We start from the raw sequence: 22,500 nt of genomic DNA on the forward strand, positions 1-22,500 counted from the left end.
ACTCCCACAGCATCCAGTCCACAGACGGAGAGGAGCTGATTGAAGCTGCTGATATATAAACCCGGTCCAGCCAGACATGGGGGAGGAGTTATAGAAGTGATAGACACTCCCACAGCATCCAGTCCACAGACGGAGAGGAGCTGAGACCAAGTAAAGAAGTGTAAATGACTTGACTTGATAAATGATTTACTATATTTTCTATATTAACACTATATTACTAGATAGTTGATGGTTTTTGAGCCTATGAGCCTAAATCCTCTAAATGGTTCAGTTTAAACTAGATTGTGTCTAAATCCACTGCATATGTGACCGACCGGCTCGATTCAGTCTTATGAAATTGTGTTATTTTTTAAATATTTTTTTTACATTGGATAAAGGTAAAGACTCGGAGCTACAAAATGGTATATCATATGTTACAGTTGAGGAACAATGTCCTTCTCCCTCCATCTCTCTCTCGTTGTCCTTCTCCCTCCATCTCTCTCTTTGTCCTTCTCCCTCCATCTCTCTCTTTGTCCTTCTCCCTCCATCTCTCTCGTTGTCCTTCTCCCTCCATCTCTCTCTTTGTCCTTCATCTCCACTGTCATATCTCCATCTCATTCAGTCTTTGTCCTTCTCCCTCCATCTCTCTCTTTGTCCTTCTCCCTCCATCTCTCTCTCTCTCTCTCTGTCCTTCTCCCTCCATCTCTCTCTCTCTGTCCTTCTCCCTCCATCTCTCTCTCGTTGTCCTTCTCCCTCCATCTCTCTTTGTCCTTCTCCCCCATCTCTCTCGTTGTCCTTCTCCCCCATCTCTCTCTCTCTTTGTCCTTCTCCCTCCATCTCTCTCTTTGTCCTTCTCCCTCCATCTCTCTCTCTTTGTCCTTCTCCCTCCTCTCTCTCTTTGTCCTTCTCCCTCCATCTCTCTCTCTTTGTCCTTCTCCCTCCATCTCTCTCTTTGTCCTTCTCCCTCCATCTCTCTTTGTCCTTCTCCCTCCATCTCTCTCTCGTTGTCCTTCTCCCTCCATCTCTCTCTTTGTCTTTCTCCCTCCATCTCTCTCTTTGTCCTTCTCCCTCCATCTCTCTCGTTGTCCTTCTCCCTCCATCTCTCTCTTTGTCCTTCTCCCTCCATCTCTCTCTCTCTGTCCTTCTCCCTCCATCTCTCTCTCTCTGTCCTTCTCCCTCCATCTCTCTCTCTCGTTGTCCTTCTCCCTCCATCTCTCTCTCTTTGTCCTTCTCCCCCCCATCTCTCTCGTTGTCCTTCTCCCCCATCTCTCTCTCTCTTTGTCCTTCTCCCTCCATCTCTCTCTCTTTGTCCTTCTCCCTCCATCTCTCTCTCTTTGTCCTTCTCCCTCCATCTCTCTCTCTCTTTGTCCTTCTCCCTCCATCTCTCTCTCTTTGTCCTTCTCCCTCCATCTCTCTCTCTTTGTCCTTCTCTCTCCAACTCTCTCTTTGTCCTTCTCCATCTCTCTCTTTGTACTTCTCCCTCTCCATCTTTCTCTTTGTCCTTCTCCCTCCTCTCTCTCTTTGTCCTTCTCCCTCCACCTCTCTTTGTCCTTCTCCCTCCAGCTCTCTCTCTTTGTCCTTCTCCCTCCACCTCTCTCTCTTTGTCCTTCTCCCTCCATCTCTCTCTCTCTTTGTCCTTCTCCCTCCACCTCTCTCGTTGTCCTTTTCCCTCCATCTCTCTCTCTTTGTCCTTTTCCCTCCATCTCTCTCTCCATCTCTCTTTGTCCTTCTCCCTCCATCTCTCTCTCCAACTCTCTCTCTTTGTCCTTCTCCCTCCATCTCTCTCTCCATCTCTCTCTTTGTCCTTCTCCCTCCATCTCTCTCTCCAACTCTCTCTCTTTGTCCTTCTCCCTCCATCTCTCTCTCTTTGTCCTTCTCCCTCCATCTCTCTCTCTTTGTCCTTCTCCCTCCATCTCTCTCTCTTTGTCCTTCTCCCTCCATCTCTCTCTCTTTGTCCTTCTCCCTCCATCTCTCTCTCTTTGTCCTTCTCTCTCCAACTCTCTCTCTTTGTCCTTCTCCCTCCATCTCTCTCTCTTTGTCCTTCTCCCTCCACTCTCTCTCTTTGTCCTCCCTCTCTCTCTCTTTGTCCTTCTCCTCCATCTCTCTCTCTCTTTGTCCTTCTCCCTCCATCTCTCTCTCTTTGTCCTTCTCCCTCCATCTCTCTCTCTTTGTCCTTCTCCCTCCATCTCTCTTTGTCCTTTCCTCCATCTCTCTCTTGTCCTTCTCCTCCATCTCTCTCTTTGTCCTTCTCCCTCCACCTCTCTCTCTTTGTCCTTCTCCCTCCATCTCTCTCTTTGTCCTTCTCCCTCCATCTCTCTCTCTTTGTCCTTCTCCCTCCACCTCTCTCTCTTTGTCCTTCTCCCTCCACCTCTCTCTCTTTGTCCTTCTTCCTCCATCTCTCTCTCTGTCCTTCTCCCTCCACCTCTCTCTTTGTCCTTCTCCCTCCACCTCTCTCTCTTTGTCCTTCTCCCTCCACCTCTCTCTCTTTGTCCTTCTCCCTCCACCTCTCTCTCTTTGTCCTTCTCCCTCCACCTCTCTCTCTTTGTCCTTCTCCCTCCACCTCTCTCTCTTTGTCCTTCTCCCTCCACCTCTCTCTCTTTGTCCTTCTCCCTCCATCTCTCTCTCTTTGTCCTTCTCCCTCCACCTCTCTCTCTTTGTCCTTCTCCCTCCACCTCTCTCTCTTTGTCCTTCTTCCTCCATCTCTCTCTCTCTGTCCTTCTCCCTCCACCTCTCTCTCTTTGTACTTCTCCCTCCACCTCTCTCTCTTTGTCCTTCTCCCTCCACCTCTCTCTCTTTGTCCTTCTCCCTCCACCTCTCTCTCTTTGTCCTTCTCCCTCCACCTCTCTCTCTTTGTCCTTCTCCCTCCACCTCTCTCTCTTTGTCCTTCTCCCTCCACCTCTCTCTCTTTGTCCTTCTTCCTCCATCTCTCTCTCTTCGTCCTTCTCCCTCCACCTCTCTCTCTTTGTCCTTCTCCCTCCATCTCTCTCTCGTTGTCCTTCTCCCTCCATCTCTCTCTCTGTCTTTCTCCCTCCAACTCTCTCGTTGTCCTTCTCTCTCTCTTTGTCCTTCTCCCTCCATCTCTCTCTCCAACTCTCTCTCTTTGTCCATCTCTCTCTCTTTTCCTTCTCTCTTTCACTGGTCAACAACCTCTTTCCCTTTCTTAATCACTCTGTCACTTCCATGACACCTACTTCCCTTGGGCTAAAGGAGATCCTAATAAAATGTAAATCAAGCTCCCTCTCTCCCCTCTCTCACTGAATGAGTAAAATACATTTAAAAGCCAAACTGTTAGCTGTCCAGTGCATTGCTCTTTTACACTCATTGGACTGAATCGTGTCCCTCGTACGGAGCAGCACCTAACAATGAACTGATGATGATGATGCCTTCTTGGTAACACATTTACATTTAAGTCATTTAGCAGACGCTCTTATCCAGAGCGACTTACACTTTGTTAAATCATCCTATGTCTAACGTTAGAGTCATGTCCCCTAGTCTTTTGTGTGGGCTTTACAATTATATCACTGCAGATGCCTTTTTTAAATGTTGAATTTGACCCCTTTTTTTCCCCAATTTCATGGTATCCAATTGTTTTTAGTAGCTACTATCTTGTATCACTGCTACAACTCCCGTACGGGCTCGGGAGAGACGAAGGTTGAAAGTCATGCGTCCTCCGATACACAACCCAACCAAGCCGCACTGCTTCTTAACACAGTGCACATCCAATCCGGAAGCCAGCCGCACCAATGTGTCGGAGGAAACACCGTGCACCTGGCAACCTTGGTTAGCGCGCACTGCGCCCGGAGTCACTGGTGCGCGATGAGACAAGGACATCCCTACCAAGCCCTCCCTAACCCGGACGACGCTAGGCCAATTCTGCGGCCGGTTACGACAGAGCCTGGGCGCGAACCCAGAGTCTCAGATGACACAGCTGGCGCTGCAGTACAGAGCCCTTAACCACAACGCTGTTAAGGCCACAAAAGTTAAAATTACAACGCTACTTCCTGGAAATATTGTGATCTGTATGTTTTTCATTGGGTATACTGTGATCTGTATGTTTTTCATTGGGTATACTGTGATCTGTATGTTTTTCATTGGGTATACTGTGATCTGTATGTTTTTCATTGGGTATACTGTGATCTGTATGTTTTTCATTGGGTATACTGTGATCTGTATGTTTTTCATTGGGTATACTGTGATCTGTATGTTTTTCATTGGGTAAGTCTGTATGTTTTTCATTGGGTATACTGTGATCTGTATGTTTTTCATTGGGTATACTGTGATCTGTATGTTTTTCATTGGGTATACTGTGATCTGTATGTTTTTCATTGGGTATACTGTGATCTGTATGTTTTTCATTGGGTATACTGTGATCTGTATGTTTTTCATTGGGTATACTGTGATCTGTATGTTTTTCATTGGGTATACTGTGATCTGTATGTTTTTCATTGGGTATACTGTGGTCTGTATGTTTTTCATTGGGTATACTGTGATCTGTATGTTTTTCATTGGGTATACTGTGATCTGTATGTTTTTCATTGGGTATACTGTGATCTGTATGTTTGTCATTGGGTATACTGTGGTCTGTATGTTTTTCATTGGGTATACTGTGATCTGTATGTTTTTCATTGGGTATACTGTGATCTGTATGTTTTTCATTGGGTACACTGATCTGTATGTTTTTCATTGGGTGATCTGCATGTTTTTCATTGGGTATACTGTGATCTGTATGTTTTTCATTGGGTATACTGTGGTCTGTATGTTTTTCATTGGGTATACTGTGATCTGTATGTTTTTCATTGGGTATACTGTGATCTGTATGTTTTTCATTGGGTATACTGTGATCTGTATGTTTTTCATTGGGTATACTGTGATCTGTATGTTTTTCATTGGGTATACTGTGATCTGTATGTTTTTCATTGGGTATACTGTGATCTGTATGTTTTTCATTGGGTATACTGTGGTCTGTATGTTTTTCATTGGGTATACTGTGATCTGTATGTTTGTCATTGGGTATACTGTGATCTGTATGTTTGTCATTGGGTACACTGTGATCTGTATGTTTTTCATTGGGTATACTGTGATCTGTATGTTTTTCATTGGGTATACTGTGATCTGTATGTTTGTCATGATGTCGGTAGGCCACTAGAGAGACACAGCTGTCCACCGCAATCAGAACCATCCATCCTGGGACCGTAACCACAAAGCCTCTCAGAATAGGAGTTATGATATAGAATCAGTTTGGCCTGTTAGATCATAATGACAGATCCTGGATCAGCACTCCTGCTCTGAGGTGTTTTGTGGATACGACTCCAGGTCCTGGTTCCTATACAATAAAAGAACAACTACACCGTTACTCAAAGGAAAATGTCCTGTCTTTTATTGTGTAAAAAACAACATTAAAATCACTGGCTGCCATGGCAACATGGTTAAGAATGATCAAAGTACCAGTCCTTTCTTAGTTACAATCAACAGGTTGCCTCCAAATTCTCCACCCATCTCCCAGTGTGCACTCATACACTTCTGGTTTTAAAAAGCATTGGAATGGTGTAGTCATTGGCTGGAGGGAGATTCAGCCATTAAACCCATGACTGGGAGTGTGCAAGGCAAGTATATACTTGGGGGGGGTGGAGGATTGGGACGTAGCAAAAGCGTTAGGATCAATGGTAAACTAGGTTCTCTGTAAACTGTTTCTGTCCCCTATACCACAACAGTTAGATGGACACACACACACACACACACATCCCCACATTGAAATCCCCCCACAAACATACCTGTTCATCTAGATATCAGCATAGAATCTTACTGGCACATAAAACTCAGTAACACCAAAAAAAAAAGGTGATTGGCTACCCACAACAGGTCACAAAGACATGGACCAATGAGAGAAGAAGGACATTAGGGGTTGGGTGGGGCTTGTTCTGGTAAAATAGGAGGATCCATAGAAATTCAATTACTAGAGAGATTTAAACCCAACGTGCACTATTGAGCGCATAACATCCTTGATGCATTGTGGGTAAATGATGACTGACTCAGGGGCAGACTGGGACCATCAGCTCTGGAATTTCTAACACACTGACCCATCTTTATCCACGACGCACACATTATTAGATATAGAAAATTAGCATTTTGTAAAAATGATATAAATCCACTGCTCCAAAAAATAAAGGGAACACTACAATAACACGGTAAAAGGCACCGTGTTGAGTGTCCCAAATGGCACCCTATTCCCTAGATAGTGCACTACTAGGCGCGGCTGGTGGCCTAGTGGTTAGAGCGTTGGGCCAGTAACCGAAAGGTTGCTGGATCGAATCCCCGAGCTGACAGGGTAAAATCCTAACTAGTTAAATAAAGGTTCAATATCTTCTGACCAGAGAGAGGCTCTAGATAAGGAATAAGGTGCAATTTGTGACGCAGATAATTTACTCTTCTGCTCCCTCCTCGTCTTCCTTCCTCTCCACTCTTTTCCTCTCTTCTCTTCCCACCCTGATTGGCTGTGAGGTGGCGGAGTGGGCGTGTCTTTATGTACAGACACGCCTCTTATCGTCAAACAGTCTGCGGACGGTATAGACCTGAGAGAGGAGGAACAGACAGTTAGAGACAGATGTTACCCGAGTGACTGATTACACTGATGTTGGCAGAAGTCAAATCAAACGTCTACACCTTTTATCCCATAATGATGAATCATTTTTGGCAGAAGACCCCACACTGCTCAAATCAAACGCACCTTTTATCCCATAATGATTGGCAGAAGACCCCCATCCCACCTTTTAATAATGATGTTGGCAGAAGACCCCCACACTGCTCAAATCAAACACACCTTTTATCCCATAATGATGTTGGCAGAAGACCCCCACACTGCTCAAATCAAACGCACCTTTTATCCCATAATGATGTTGGCAGAAGACCCCCACACTGCTCAAATCAAACGCATCCCATAATGATTTATCCCATAATGATGTTGGCAGAAGACCCCCACACTGCTCAAATCAAACGCACCTTTTATCCCATAATGATGTTGGCAGAAGACCCCCACACTGCTCAAATGGCAGAAGACCCCCACACTGCTCAAATCAAACGCACCTTTTATCCCATAATGATGTTGGCAGAAGACCCCACACTGCTCAAATCAAACGCACCTTTTATCCCATAATGATGTTGGCAGAAGACCCCCACACTGCTCAAATCAAACGCACCTTTTATCCCATAATGATGTTGGCAGAAGACCCCCACACTGCTCAAATCAAACACACCTTTTATCCCATAATGATGTTGGCAGAAGACCCCCACACTGCTCAAATCAAACACACCTTTTATCCCATAATGATGTTGGCAGAAGACCCCCACACTGCTCAAATCAAACGCACCTTTTATCCCATAATGATGTTGGCAGAAGACCCCCACACTGCTCAAATCAAACATCTTTTATCCCATAATGATGTTGGCAGAAGACCCTCAAAAGGAATGGTAGACTATAGACCCATCTTTATTCAGACTCAATCATGGAGACTCTTACTGACAGGCTGCTTCGCCTGATGTATTGTTGTCTCTACCTTCTTGCCTTTGTGCTGTTGTCTGGGCCCAATAATGTTTATACCATGTTTTGTTCTCCTACCACGCTGTGTTGCTACCACGCTGTGTTGCTACCACGCTGTGTTGCTACCACGCTGTGTTGTTGTCTTAGGTCTCTCTTTATGTAGTGTTGTGGTGTCTCTCTTGTCGTGATGTGTTTTGTATTATATTTTTAACCCCAGCCCACGTCTCCGCAGGTGTCTCTGACCTACCGTACCGCTGACCTACAGTACCGCTGACCTACCGTACCACTGACCTACAGCACCGCTGACCTACCGTACCACTGACCTACCGCACCCACTGACCTACCGCACCCGCTGACCTACCGTACCGCTGACCTAAAGCACCGCTGACCTACCGCACCCACTGACCTACCGCACCCACTGACCTACCGTACCGCTGACCTACAGCACCCGCTGACCTACAGCACCCGCTGACCTACCGTACCACTGACCTACCGCACCGCTGACCTACCGCACCGCTGACCTACCGTACCGCTGACCTACAGTACCGCTGACCTACAGTACCGCTGACCTACAGCACCGCTGACCTACCGTACCCGCTGACCTACCGTACCGCTGACCTGACCACCGCACCGCTGACCTACAGCACCGCTGACCTACCGTACCGCTGACCTACAGCACCGCTGACCTACAGCACCGCTGACCTACCGCACCGCTGACCTACCGCACCGCTGACCTACAGCACCGCTGACCTACCGCACCGCTGACCTACAGCACCGCTGACCTACCGTACCGCTGACCTACAGCACCGCTGACCTACAGCACCGCTGACCTACAGCACCGCTGACCTACCGCACCGCTGACCACCCGCACCGCTGACCTACCGCACCCGCTGACCTACCACCGCACCCGCTGACCTAAAGCACCGCTGACCTACCGCACCGCTGACCGCTGACCTACCGTACCGCTGACCTACCGCACCGCTGACCTACCGCACCGCTGACCTACCGCACCGCTGACCTACCGCACCCGCTGACCTACCGCACCGCTGACCTACCGCACCGCTGACCTACCGCACCGCTGACCTACCGCACCGCTGACCTACCGCACCGCTGACCTACCGCACCGCTGACCTACCGCACCGCTGACCTACCGCACCGCTGACCTACCGCACCGCTGACCTACCGCACCGCTGACCTACCGCACCGCTGACCTACAGCACCGCTGACCTACAGCACCGCTGACCTACCGCACCGCTGACCTACCGCACCGCTGACCTACCGCACCGCTGACCTACCGTACCGCTGACCTACCGTACCGCTGACCTACAGCACCGCTGACCTACCGCTGACCTACCGCACCGCTGACCTACCGCACCGCTGACCTACCGTACCGCTGACCTACCGCACCGCTGACCTACCGCACCGCTGACCTACCGCACCGCTGACCTACCGCACCGCTGACCTACCGTACCGCTGACCTACCGTACCACAACACGTGTTTCCTTGCTAGTCAATGAACTCACGTCTACTACTGTTTCGGAGATCAAGCGGGGAGCTAGAGATTTTTTCCTCGTCCGTGTCCCCTGATTGGCTCAGCTTCAAAAAACCCAATGTGCCCACTAGAAGCATCTCCCACCCTCCTCTCCCCCTCCGATTGGCTCAGCTTCAAAAACCCCAATGTGCCCACTAGAAGCATCTCCCACCCTCCTCTCCCCCTCCGATTGGCTCAGCTTCAAATCCCCAATGTGCCCACTAGAAGCATCTCCCACCCTCCTCTCCCCCTCCGATTGGCTCAGCTTCAAAAACCTCAGTGCCCACTAGAAGCATCTTTTTGCATATTTTAGGGTAGTTCTTCATACCAGCATACTTTGACCTGAAAATCTGTGCAGGTTGGCAGGTCTGTAACTAGGAGACTGGTACAGGACCAGAAGGAGACCCTCTACAGGTTGTCCTAGTGTGGGGGTGTGTTACCTGAGTTAGTGCGACCCCCAGCATTACAATGAGACTGGTACAGGACCAGAAGGAGAACCTCTACAGGTTGTCCTAGTGTGGGGGTGTGTTACCTGAGTTAGTGCGACCCCCAGCATTACAATGAGGCTGGTACAGGACCAGAAGGAGACCCTCTACAGGTTGTCCTAGTGTGGGGGTGTGTTACCTGAGTTAGTGCGACCCCCAGCATTACAATGAGACTGGTACAGGACCAGAAGGAGACCCTCCACAGGTTGTCTTCTAGCAGGTTACGGTCCCTGGCCTCAAACGCTCTCAGTACAGTCTGCATCTGACCACTTCTCTCTAACCGACGGTGTACTGAGTCTATTGACTCCTGGAGGGGAGGAGAGAGAGGAGGGAGGGGAGGGAGGGAGGAGAGGGAGGGTGGGAGAGAGGAGGGTGGGAGAGGAGGGTGGGAGAGAGGGAGGGGGAGAGAGAGAGCGCAGAGAGAGAAAGAGAGAGAGTGCAGAGAGAGAAAGAGAAGAGAGAAAGAGGAGGGAGAGAGAAGAGAGAAAGAGAGGAGGAAGGGACGGGAGAGGGGGAAGAGGAAGGAGAGGATGATGAGGAAGAGAGAGAGGAGGAAGGGACGGGAGAGGGGGAGGAGGAAGGAGAGGGTGATGAGGAAGAGAGAGAGGAGGAAGGAGGGTGAGAGGGAGAGAGAGGAGGAAGGGACAGGAGAGGGGAGGAGGAGGAGAGGGTGAGAGGAGGGAGAGAGGAGGAAGGAGAGGGTGATGAGGAGAAGAGGAGGAAGGAGGGTGAAGGAAGGAGAGGGTGATGAGGAGAGAGGAGGAGGAAGGAGAGGGTGATGAGGAAGAGAGAGAGGAGGAAGGAGAGGGTGATGAGGAAGAGAGAGAGGAGGAAGGAGAGGGTGATGAGGAAGAGAGAGAGGAGGAAGGAGAGGGTGATGAGGAAGAGAGAGAGGAGGAAGGAGAGGGTGATGAGGAAGAGAGAGAGGAGGAAGGGACAGGAGAGGGGGAGGAGGAAGGAGAGGGTGATGAGGAAGAGAGAGAGGAGGAAGGAGAGGGTGATGAGGAAGAGAGAGGAGGAGGAAGGAGAGGGTGATGAGGAAGAGAGAGAGGAGGAAGGAGAGGGTGATGAGGAAGAGAGAGAGGAGGAAGGAGAGGGTGATGAGGAAGAGAGAGAGGAGGAAGGAGAGGGTGATGAGGAAGAGAGAGAGGAGGAAGAGAGGGTGATGAGGAGAGAGAGAGGAGGAAGAGAGGAGGAAGGGGTGATGAGGAGGGTGATGAGGAAGAGAGAGAGGAGGAAGGGACAGGAGAGGGGGAGGAGGAAGGAGAGGGTGATGAGGAAGAGAGAGAGGAGGAAGGGACAGGAGAGGGGGAGGAGGAAGGAGAGGGTGATGAGGAAGAGAGAGAGGAGGAAGGGACAGGAGAGGGGGAGGAGGAAGGAGAGGGTGATGAGGAAGAGAGAGGGGGGAGGAGTTTGTAAAGAGGAAAGGTACTGAGTACGTTCATTTTTTTCTCTCTTCAGTTACAGCGAATGTGTTGAAGACATGGTCATCCATCCAATAGCCTACTCACCCTAATGTCCTCCAGCTTGTACTCCAATAGGCTCTCAGGCTCTCCAAGCCCCGCCCACTCGTCATCCCCGCCCACGTCGCCCGGCTGTCCCTCGATGATGACCTGCATTTTAACACACACACACACTTTATAGCATCTTTATTTACATTTGATTATATTAGCAGATGCTCTTATCCAGAACGACTTACAGTCAATCAAATCAACCAATTAAATAAGATTAATACAAATAAACCTCAAAGAAGACCATCTTCTCAGAGAAGCGGCTGAAGCTGTTGTCAAAACAGATCTGGTAGTCTCCTTCCTCCGTGGGTTCCACCCTAGAACAAAACAACCAATCAGAGGCGCTGACACAGAGAAAGCAACCAATCAGAGATGTGGGCACAAAGCCAACAGCAAACCAAAAAGAGAGGGAAGGGGAGAGAGCGAGGTCAAAAAACACAGGGTGATCCGAGGTTGAATTGTGACATCACAGAAGCAGAGAAATAGACCAATCGCAGAACTAGAAGAGATGTTGTGCGAGTAGATTGGACCAATGAGAGGCAGCGGTACTGACATGTGGACTCCGTCTGAGCGGCGGAACTCAGAGATGAGCTGGAATCCGTGAGGAGAGAGAACGGTGAAATCTACATCCATACCTGCACCGGCTATCACCTGGAGAGAGGGAACACACACACACACACACACACACACACCAGAAAGGTACTTTTACAACAGCTATAGACATGAGTCACACTGCACGTCAGAGAGCTAGGATATAAAACATGATGTGTGCGATAATGTTACCTGAGTAAAACAGGATGTGTACTCAGTGACGTGAACCCCTCTGAATGGTGCAGGTAGAAATAGAGGAAATAGAGCTGACAGGATCTCCTATTCTCTCTGACAGATGATAGAAATGTGTTGAACAGAAACTATCTGAACCTCCATTCTCCTGGGAGGCCATAGGGGCTCTGGTCACAGGTAGTGCACTACATAGGGAATAGGGATGCAGACGACCCCCTATCAGATAGGCCTAATCTCTACAGCATAGTGGAGGATCTAGGTTTTCTGTAAACTGTTTCTCTGTCCCCTGTATCACAACTGAAATCAGATGTTCACACTCGCACACCCCCCTACGTCATCACACAAGGAAAACACAACATGGCTGTTCTTCTAGATATGTGAGTCTTACTGGCACATAGAACCCATCTATACATGAACAGTCTGACGTTACAGGACAAGGTCGTATGTCATAACATTCAGTCCTTCACTAGTGCTGAACACACACACTGCCTGAGAGGGGTTACACACACACACACACTGCCTGAGAGGGGTTACACATCAACACACACACACTGCCTGAGAGGGGTTACACATCAGACACACACACACTGCCTGAGAGGGGTTACACATCAACACACACACACTGCCTGAGAGGGGTTACACATCAACACACACACACTGCCTGAGAGGGGTTACACATCAACACACACACACTGCCTGAGAGGGGTTACACATCAACACACACACACTGCCTGAGAGGGGTTACACATCAACACACACACACTGCCTGAGAGGGGTTACACATCAACACACACACACTGCCTGAGAGGGGTTACACATCAACACACACACACTGCCTGAGAGGGGTTACACAACAACACACACACACTGCCTGAGAGGGGACACACACACTGCCTGAGAGGGGTTACACAACACACACACACTGCCTGAGAGGGGTTACAACACACACACACTGCCTGAGAGGGGTTACACATCAACACACACACTGCCTGAGAGGGGTCACACACACACACACACTGCCTGAGAGGGGTTACACATCGGACACACACACAGCCTGAGAGGGGTTACACATCGACACACACTGCCTGAGAGGGGTTACACATCAACACACACACACTGCCTGAGAGGGGTTACACATCAACACACACACACTGCCTGAGAGGGGTTACACATCAACACACACACACTGCCTGAGAGGGGTTACACATCAACACACACACACTGCCTGAGAGGGGTTACACTGAGAGGGGTCACACACACACACACTGCCTGAGAGGGGTTACACATCAACACACACACACTGCCTGAGAGGGGTTACACATCAACACACACACTGCCTGAGAGGGGTTACACATCAACACACACACTGCCTGAGAGGGGTTACACATCAACACACACACACTGCCTGAGAGGGGTTACACATCGACACACACTGCCTGAGAGGGGTTACACATCACACACACACACTGCCTGAGAGGGGTTACACATCAACACACACACACTGCCTGAGAGGGGTTACACATCAACACACACACTGCCTGAGAGGGGTTACACATCAACACACACACTGCCTGAGAGGGGTTACACATCAACACACACACTGCCTGAGAGGGGTTACACATCAACACACACACACTGCCTGAGAGGGGTTACACATCAACACACACACACTGCCTGCACATCGACACACACACACTGCCTGAGAGGGGTTACACATCGACACACACACTGCCTGAGAGGGGTTACACATCGACACACACACTGCCTGAGAGGGGTTACACATCACACTGCCTGAGAGGGTTACACATCGACACACACTGCCTGAGAGGGTTACACATCAAACACACACACTGCCTGAGAGGGGTTACACATCGACACACACACTGCCTGAGGGGTTACACATCACACACACACTGCCTGAGAGGGGTTACACATCAACACACACACTGCCTGAGAGGGGTTACACATCACACACACTGCCTGAGAGGGGTTACACATCAACACACACACTGCCTGAGAGGGGTTACACATCACACACACACACTGCCTGAGAGGGGTTACACATCAACACACACACACTGCCTGAGAGGGGTTACACATCAACACACACACTGCCTGAGAGGGTTACACATCGACACACACACTGCCACATCACACACACACTGCCTGAGAGGGGTTACACATCAACACACACACTGCCTGAGAGGGTTACACATCAACACACACACACTGCCTGAGAGGGGTTACACATCACACACACACACTGCCTGAGAGGGGTTCAACACACACACTGCCTGAGAGGGGTTACACACGACACACACACTGCCTGAGAGGGGTTACACATCAACACACACACTGCCTGAGAGGGGTTACACATCAACACACACACTGCCTGAGAGGGGTTACACATCAACACACACTGCCTGAGAGGGGTTACACATCACACACACACTGCCTGAGAGGGGTTACACATCGACACACACACTGCCTGAGAGGGGTTACACATCACACACACTGCCTGAGAGGGGTTACACATCGACACACACACTGCCTGAGAGGGGTTACACAACACACACACACTGCCTGAGAGGGTTACACAACACACACACACTGCCTGAGAGGGGTTACACATCAACACACACACACTGCCTGAGAGGGGTTACACATCAACACACACACACTGCCTGAGAGGGGTTACACATCAACACACACACACTGCCTGAGAGGGGTTACACATCACACACACACACTGCCTGAGAGGGGTTACACATCAACACACACACTGCCTGAGAGGGGTTACACATCAACACACACACACTGCCTGAGAGGGGTTACACATCAACACACACACACTGCCTGAGAGGGGTTACACATCAACACACACACACTGCCTGAGAGGGGTTACACATCGACACACACACACTGCCTGAGAGGGGTTACACATCGACACACACACACTGCCTGAGAGGGGTTACACATCGACACACACACACTGCCTGAGAGGGGTTACACATCGACACACACACTGCCTGAGAGGGGTTACACATCGACACACACACTGCCTGAGAGGGTTACACATCGACACACACACTGCCTGAGAGGGGTTACACATCAACACACACACACTGCCTGAGAGGGGTTACACATCGACACACACACACTGCCTGAGAGGGGTTACACATCGACACACACACTGCCTGAGAGGGGTTACACAACACACACACACTGCCTGAGAGGGGTTACACATCAACACACACACTGCCTGAGAGGGGTTACACAACAACACACACACACTGCCTGAGAGGGGTTACACATCAACACACACACACTGCCTGAGAGGGGTTACACATCAACACACACACACTGCCTGAGAGGGGTTACACATCGACACACACTGCCTGAGAGGGGTTACACATCAACACACACACACTGCCTGAGAGGGGTTACACATCACACACACACTGCCTACACACTGCCTGCCTGAGAGGGGTTACACATCAACACACACACACTGCCTGAGAGGGGTTACACATCAACACACACACTGCCTGAGAGGGGTTACACATCACACACACACTGCCTGAGAGGGGTTACACATCAACACACACACACTGCCTGAGAGGGGTTACACATCAACACACACACACTGCCTGAGAGGGGTTACACATCAACACACACACACTGCCTGAGAGGGGTTACACATCAACACACACACACTGCCTGAGAGGGGTTACACATCAACACACACACACTGCCTGAGAGGGGTTACACATCACACACACACACTGCCTGAGAGGGGTTACACATCAACACACACACACACTGCCTGAGAGGGGTTACACATCAACACACACACTGCCTGAGAGGGGTTACACATCACACACACACACTGCCTGAGAGGGGTTACACATCAACACACACACACTGCCTGAGAGGGGTTACACATCAACACACACACACTGCCTGAGAGGGGTTACACATCAACACACACACACTGCCTGAGAGGGGTTACACATCAACACACACTGCCTGAGTTGAATAGGTGGCAAGCTGCCTGTAAACTCCACAACAGGGACTCTCCCACTGAACAAACAGACTAGAGCTGCCTGCGACCCAATAATCTCTACTCCTCTGAAGTGTGCACTTATATAGCTCTCTGGTATTGGCTAGCCTGGGGGGGGCACCCTGTAGCCTGGGGGGGCACGGAGCCACCCTGTAGCCTGGGGGGGCCACCCTGTAGCCTGGGGGGAGGGAGCCACCCTGTAGCCTGGGGGGAGAGGGAGCCACCCTGTAGCCTGGGGGAGAGGGAGGCCACCCTGTAGCCTGGGGGGAGAGGGAGCCACCCTGTAGCCTGGGGGAGAGGGAGCCACCCTGTAGCCTGGGGGGAGAGGGAGCCACCCTGTAGCCTGGGGGGAGAGGGAGCCACCCTGTAGCCTGGGGGGGGATCAGGCTAGCTACCCTCCCCTCTGTGGACGGACTGGGATCAGGCTAGCTACCCTCCCCTCTGTGGACGGACTGGGATCAGGCTAGCTACCCTCCCCTCTGTGGACGGACTGGGATCAGGCTAGCTACCCTCCCCTCTGTGGACGGACTGGGATCAGGCTAGCTACCCTCCCCTCTGTGGACGGACTGGGATCAGGCTAGCTACCCTCCCCTCTGTGGACGGACTGGGACAGATTGGCTAACTAGCCTATAGAACAAAGACACATATTGATAGATATGACCTAATTGAGAGAGTTGTTGGAGCTGTTTGTGTCAAGATGTAGGTGAAGTGGTAGAATTAAGCAATAAGGCCCAAGGGGGTGTGGTATATGGCCAATATACCATGGCTTTGGGCTGTTCTTATGCACGACGCATCGCTGAGTGCCTGGACACAGCCCTTAGCTACCCTACCCTCTGTTGCCTTATTGCTATTATAAACTGGTTACCAAAGTAATTAGGAATACGGTCTGATATACCACGGTTGTCAGCCAATCAGCATTCAGGGCTTGAACCACCCAGTTTATAATGATGTATTTACATCACTGGGTAGGATGTATTTGTAACACTTACACTGGCCAAATCTCTGTAGAGTGGAAGACGAGGGATGGAGAGAGACATTCATAAAACACTATTTAACGAGCAAATGTACCCCTCTCAGGAGTTAACCCACTGTTCCCTGGACGCCAAAGACATTGATCTCGATAAAGGCAGCCCCCCCCCCCTCTCTGATTCAGAGGGGTTGGGTTAAATGCGGAAGACACGTTTCAGTTGAATGCATTGAGTTGTACAACTGACCAGGTATCCCATGTTCTCCTCTGGGAGAAAGATACAATTTGGTTACAGCCACATGGTTCACCTGCATCATACGAAAGGTTAGGTTATAGATGGGGATACTACTGCAAAACAGCATCCTTGCTTATACGGCTTCAAGTAGTCTCTCTCGTGTGTAGCCTGGGTCAAGTGTCCGACACAGCATACATGCGAAAGGGCACAACCAGATAGCTTGCTGCTGTGTCTCTCTCCTTAACTAGCGAGTTAGCTAGATAACGTTACCTGGCGCGACTAGCCTGCTGCTGTAGTTAGTCATCACCGCAGGCGAACTGAGAATAGCATCATTGTCACAGCTAGCCTTTTCTGGGACTGTATCGTGTTTACATTTAGCTAACGTTTACAAGCCTGCTAACTTCTGCGTTGCGATCTTTTGTTGCTCGCCAATGCACACACTAGACAGCTAACCAACTGGTTAGTTTACCTGATACTCCACTTCCATGGTAACGTTCTTCGCAGCCGTTTGGAAAAAGCACTCGGTTCTTCCGGCTGCTAAGATAAAGGTGAATTCGCTGTCTTGACTGTGGCCGAAAGCACGAATGGTTTCAAGACACGTCGCTACAACTAACGCCACGAAAACACATGTTGTGCTGCCTCGTCCTGCTGTCCGACGTGTGTCCATGGCGATAAATGAATTAGCTTCCTCGATGTGCTGAAATGTGATGGCTAGCTACGTTATCATCCTGGCTAGCAAGCTAACTTCCAATAGGATGTTTCTATGTTCCGCAACGTCTGTTGAACTTTTCCGATCAGACGATTGGCTAGAATATCCGTATGACCGATTCACTGCGGGACCAATCGCCGAGGGTGGAATCCTTGCTGGGGACGTTCTGTTCCCTGTTCTAAATAAGTTATGAGCTAAGTTTTGTGCCTCTCTCCCTACCCCACAAAAAGCGCTAAAAACGTGTACAATGTAATTTAATATATTTCCAGATGTTTCCTTGTGGGGTTTTTTCTCCTCGATTTAGGACAGACACTTCAAAACCTTTTTTCTTATTATTTGTTGTTTGACTGTCCTTTTTGCCACGTATGAATGTGTTATTCAATGCGTTTCTATGGGCTTTCGGAGTAAAAAATCAATATTTTATCAAATATTTTTATAATAAATTGGACACATGAACTGAGATATAGTCTAATGAACACGGACAGAAGCACTTCTTTGCTCTTCATTTGAAAAGCCGACGTTAAAACTATTTTTGTTAAAAATAGATAGCGATGTTGTAAACATATCTTGCTAACATACTCCAATAATAACACTGGCCTATTTAAATGAGATAACTTATCAGTGGAAGCAATTGAATGGTTGCTGCTGTAGATTGCAGAAAATCAACGTCATTTGTGGCTTCTCAACGGGCACACTGTCATTTCAATGAAATTACGTTGAACCAACGAGAAATATACATTGAATTGACTTCTGTTCCCAGTGGGTTCTGACTCATTCTGAGACGGTAAAGGCCTGTCCCAAATGGTACCCTATTCCCTATATTGTGCACTACGTTTGACCAGGGCCCATAGTCAAAAGTAGTCAACTGCATATAAGAAATAGGGTGCCATTTTGGGATTGAACTGAAATATCAGCAAGTCTCAACAACTTTGACAAGGACAGAGAGAGTTCTAGTAGCTAGTAATGGAACGGAGCCTGTCCTAGTACTATTACTGTAACGTGGACCAGAACCTGTCCTAGTTCTATTACTGTAATGTACCAGAACCTGTCCTAGTTCTATTACTGTAATGGACCAGAACCTGTCCTAGTTCTATTACTGTAACGTACCAGAACCTGTCCTAGTTATAATACTGTAACGGACCAGAACCTGTCCTAGTTATATTACTGTAGTGGACCCTAACCTGTCCTACGCTCTTCCTCCTATATTCTTCTGTCTTCAGTCATAAAGTCTTTTCTCATATTTCCTGGTGAATGGTGAGGTGTTATGAAGTCTCTGTTGACGGAGTTATGAAATACTGTGGTGTTTGTTATGTTCCAGGAGAAAAAGCCACAGAGGTCGACCACACACACACACACACACACACACACACACACACACACACACACACACACACACACACACACACACACACACACACACACACACACACACACACACACACACACACACACACACTCTGTCTCTCTGTCTCTCTGTCTCTCTCTCTCTCTCTCTCTGTCTGTCTCTCTCCTTCTCTGTCTCTCTCTGTCTCTCTGTTTCTCTGTCTCTCTCCTTCTCTGTCTCTCTCTGTCTCTCTCTCTCTCTCTCTCTCTCTCTCTCTCTCTCTCTCTCTCTCTCTCTCTGTCTCGCTCTCTCTCTCTCTCCTTCGCTCTCTCTCCTTCTCTGTCTCTCTCTGTCTCTCTCTCTCTCTCTCTCTCTGTCTCTCTCTCTCTGTCTCTCTCCCTCTTTCTCTCTCTCTCCTTCTCTCTCTCTCTCTCTCTCTCTCTCTCTCTCTCTCTCTCTCTCTCTCTCTCTCTCTCTCTCTCTCTCTCTCTCTCTCTCTCTCTCTCTCTCTCTCTCTCTCTCTCTCTCTCTCTCTCTCTCTCTCTGTCTCTGTCTGTCCCTGTCTCTCTAAGCATCTTTTCATCTTACCCACAGTGCACTGGGCCTGTAACTGTATCCTCAGTGAGCGTGTGCAGGCCTTCCTGTTACCCTCTATCACCACTGCCATGAAAACAAGTGAGTGTTCATGTTATGGGACACAGGCCTCCTGAAGGTATCACACACTACTGTAGGTATGATTCTCCTTCATTATTCACCAATGTTTAGTCTGAATATCTACACATATCAATGTAAATGTTTAGTCTGAATATCTACACATATCAATGTAAATGGTTAGTCTGAATATCTATATCTAATATCTATCTCTTCCACAAAATGAGGTGGAAACTGAGCTGCACTTCCTAACCTCCTGCCCAATGTATGACCATATTAGAGAGACATATTTCCCTCAGATTACACAGATCCACAAAGAATTCGAAAACAAATCCAATTTTGAAAAACTCCCATATCTACTGGGTGAAATACCACAGTGTGACATCACAGCAGCAAGATTTGTGACCTGTTGCCACGAGAAAAGGGCAACCAGTGAAGAACAAACACCATTGTAAATACAACCCATATTTATGCTTATTTATTTTATCTTGTGTCCTTTAACCATTTGTACATTGTTAAAACACTGTATCTATATAATATGACATTTGTAATGTCTTTATTGTTTTGAAACTTCTGTATGTGAAATGTTTACTGTTCATTTGAGTTGTTTTTCACTTTATATATTCACTTTGTATGTTGTCTACCTCACTTGCTTTGACAATGTTAACACATGTTTCCCATGCCATTAAAGCCCTTGAATTGAATTGAGAGAGAGAGAGAGAGAGAGAGAGAGAGAGAGAGAGAGAGACAGAGAGACAGAGAGACAGAGAGGAAGTGTCAGCTGAGGGATGATAACCACAGTGAGACATCTTGCAAGGGCGGGCCGGATTCACACACACACACACACACACACACACACACACACACACACACACACACACACACACACACACACACACACACACACACACACACACACACACACCGTGCACAGTACACACACACACACACACGTCCTCTTCTGCATTTCCTCATTGCACATGCTCAATGTGCTACTAGTTCAGACGTACACAAGCCTGAGTGCCAGACAGACAGACGGACGGAGAGAAGAAACAAACAAGAGAAGAGAGAGAGGAGAAGAACCACCTGTTTCCCAGTTCTCTGGAACTTGACTTCTCTATAGGTGAAACAATGTCTCCATCAGAGAACTAGAACGTCATTCTGTTCTAGTTCTGTGTTCTACAGTACAGACACAGGTTGTTTTAGAACCCTGGCATTTATTCTAGAAGGTTTGTCATTAGAATTCTTACAGTTGACCACAGACATCTTATGTGATTACTAGCTAAAAAAAAACGTTCTGTGCGGATGAATCTACAAATGTTTTGTCTTACAGCCTATTTGACCATATTTTCCTGAGTTATTTGATCCCAGTTCTCCTTTGCCAAGATAGATCATTTTCAGGCACGTTGCTCGGAACCCGAACGTAAGGCCCGTTCTAGATCTGTAGTGGACCTGACCAATCCGTATAGGAAGTTGGGATGAACCGACTGCTGCTGTTGTGACGTCTCCTGTGTTCGACCTCGTCTCATCGATCTCTACCGGCTCTCTACTCTTCTTTTCTCCGTGAAGAGAAACCGGCTGCTGTTTCTGGTTGGCTGGTCTGTCGCACTGAGATTGAGGTGAAGTCACTGCCCTTTTCACTAACCGCCGAGTGTGAGAGAAACTGTGTGGATTGTTTCACAACTCTCTGGGCTGCTCAGAGACGGAGAGCATAGAGAAGTCTACTGGGACTGTCAATCAACACATCCATCAATCAAACAATAGACATATTGATCTATCCAGTGACCGACCTACATTGTTCAGTGTGTCCTCTGTGGACCTCCGTCCATCCAGACTCGCCCTCTCTCCCACCCCTTCTCTCCCACCCCCTCTCTCCCACCCCCTCTCTCCCAACCCCTCTCTCCCACCCCCTCTCTCCCACCCCTTCTTGCCCGGGGAAAAAGTGAGGTTGAGTGGGATGGCTGAGGGGCATGCTGGGCAATACCCCCAGGTGTTCGTGGTGGACAGCCAGGCGAGCTACACCCCCTTGCCCAGCAGGAGGCACTTTAGGTGGGGAGGGATCGGCCCGAGAGCCCTTCAGCTCCTGGTGGGTCTTGCGCTGGTCGGGATCGTCATGGAGGCCGGCTTCATCGTGCACTTGTACAACAGGACAGGGGTGAGTGAAGGGGTGTGTGGTGTGTGTGTTTAGTCTGTGTGCGTGGTGTGGTGTGGTGTGTTTAGTCTGTGTGCGTGGTGTGTTTAGTCTGTGCATGGTGTGTTTGTCTGTGTGCGTGGTGTGTTTAGTCTGTGTGCATGGTGTGTTTGTCTGTGTGCGTGGTGTGTTTAGTCTGTGCGCATGGTGTGTGTGTGTGTGTCTGTGTGAGTGTGTCTGATTTGTCTGTGTGTTTCGTCTGTGTGCATGCTGTGGGATGTGTGTGTGTGTGGTAGTGTGTGGGGGCTTGCCTGGGTCTGTCCCCGAGCATCTCAAGGGGATTTCCTGGTCTGAATCTAGACTCCCCCTCACTCTGTCAGTGTGCATCCCAACACATGATAAAATAGCCTTGTCACACACACACACACAAACACACACAAACACACACATGCAAATTCTATATGTTGTGTTTCTGTGCTTCTGTCACTCAGGATGAACACTTCCTGTAACTGGTAGTGGTTGCGGTGTGACATCACATCCTCTTCTTCCCTCTCTCCATCTCTCTCTCTCTGTGTCTCTCTGTCCATCTCTCTCTCT

General features: G+C 49.0%; 2 protein-coding genes and 1 long non-coding RNA gene across 4 annotated transcripts in view; 1 reads left to right on the forward strand and 2 right to left on the reverse strand.

Annotated features, from left to right (window-relative positions):
- Positions 1 to 6,755: 6,755 nt before the first annotated feature.
- Positions 6,756 to 8,858, reverse strand: LOC127932539 (uncharacterized). 2 transcript variants are annotated; one of them, XR_008145915.1, is made up of 6 exons: positions 8,773 to 8,858; positions 8,484 to 8,740; positions 8,152 to 8,279; positions 7,937 to 8,115; positions 7,116 to 7,804; positions 6,756 to 6,853 (listed from the first exon to the last, which is right to left on the reverse strand). It is a non-coding gene; the product is annotated as an uncharacterized LOC127932539 (long non-coding RNA). The 2 variants fall into 2 exon arrangements; XR_008145916.1 differs by lacking the exon at positions 8,484 to 8,740 and having other exon boundaries at positions 8,152 to 8,359; positions 8,821 to 8,858.
- Positions 8,859 to 9,463: 605 nt separating this feature from the next.
- On the reverse strand, positions 9,464 to 17,949 carry tmed1b (transmembrane p24 trafficking protein 1b). The gene is made up of 5 exons (XM_052528443.1): positions 17,558 to 17,949; positions 11,594 to 11,691; positions 11,273 to 11,357; positions 11,041 to 11,142; positions 9,464 to 9,836 (listed from the first exon to the last, which is right to left on the reverse strand). The coding sequence occupies exons 1-5, from the start codon at positions 17,753 to 17,755 to the stop codon at positions 9,600 to 9,602; spliced, it is 720 nt and encodes a 239-aa protein (XP_052384403.1). The 5' UTR covers positions 17,756 to 17,949; the 3' UTR covers positions 9,464 to 9,599.
- Positions 17,950 to 20,774: 2,825 nt separating this feature from the next.
- Positions 20,775 to 22,500, forward strand: part of LOC127932540 (tumor necrosis factor ligand superfamily member 14-like) — a 9,039-nt gene continuing 7,313 nt past the window's right edge. The window contains exon 1 of the mRNA XM_052528444.1: positions 20,775 to 21,927. Within this exon, the coding sequence (XP_052384404.1) occupies positions 21,730 to 21,927 (198 nt within the window). The 5' untranslated portion in view covers positions 20,775 to 21,729. The remainder of the gene's footprint in view (positions 21,928 to 22,500) is intronic.

This window comes from Oncorhynchus keta, chromosome 10 (genome assembly GCF_023373465.1).
Source record: "Oncorhynchus keta strain PuntledgeMale-10-30-2019 chromosome 10, Oket_V2, whole genome shotgun sequence".
NCBI lineage: Eukaryota > Metazoa > Chordata > Actinopteri > Salmoniformes > Salmonidae > Oncorhynchus > Oncorhynchus keta.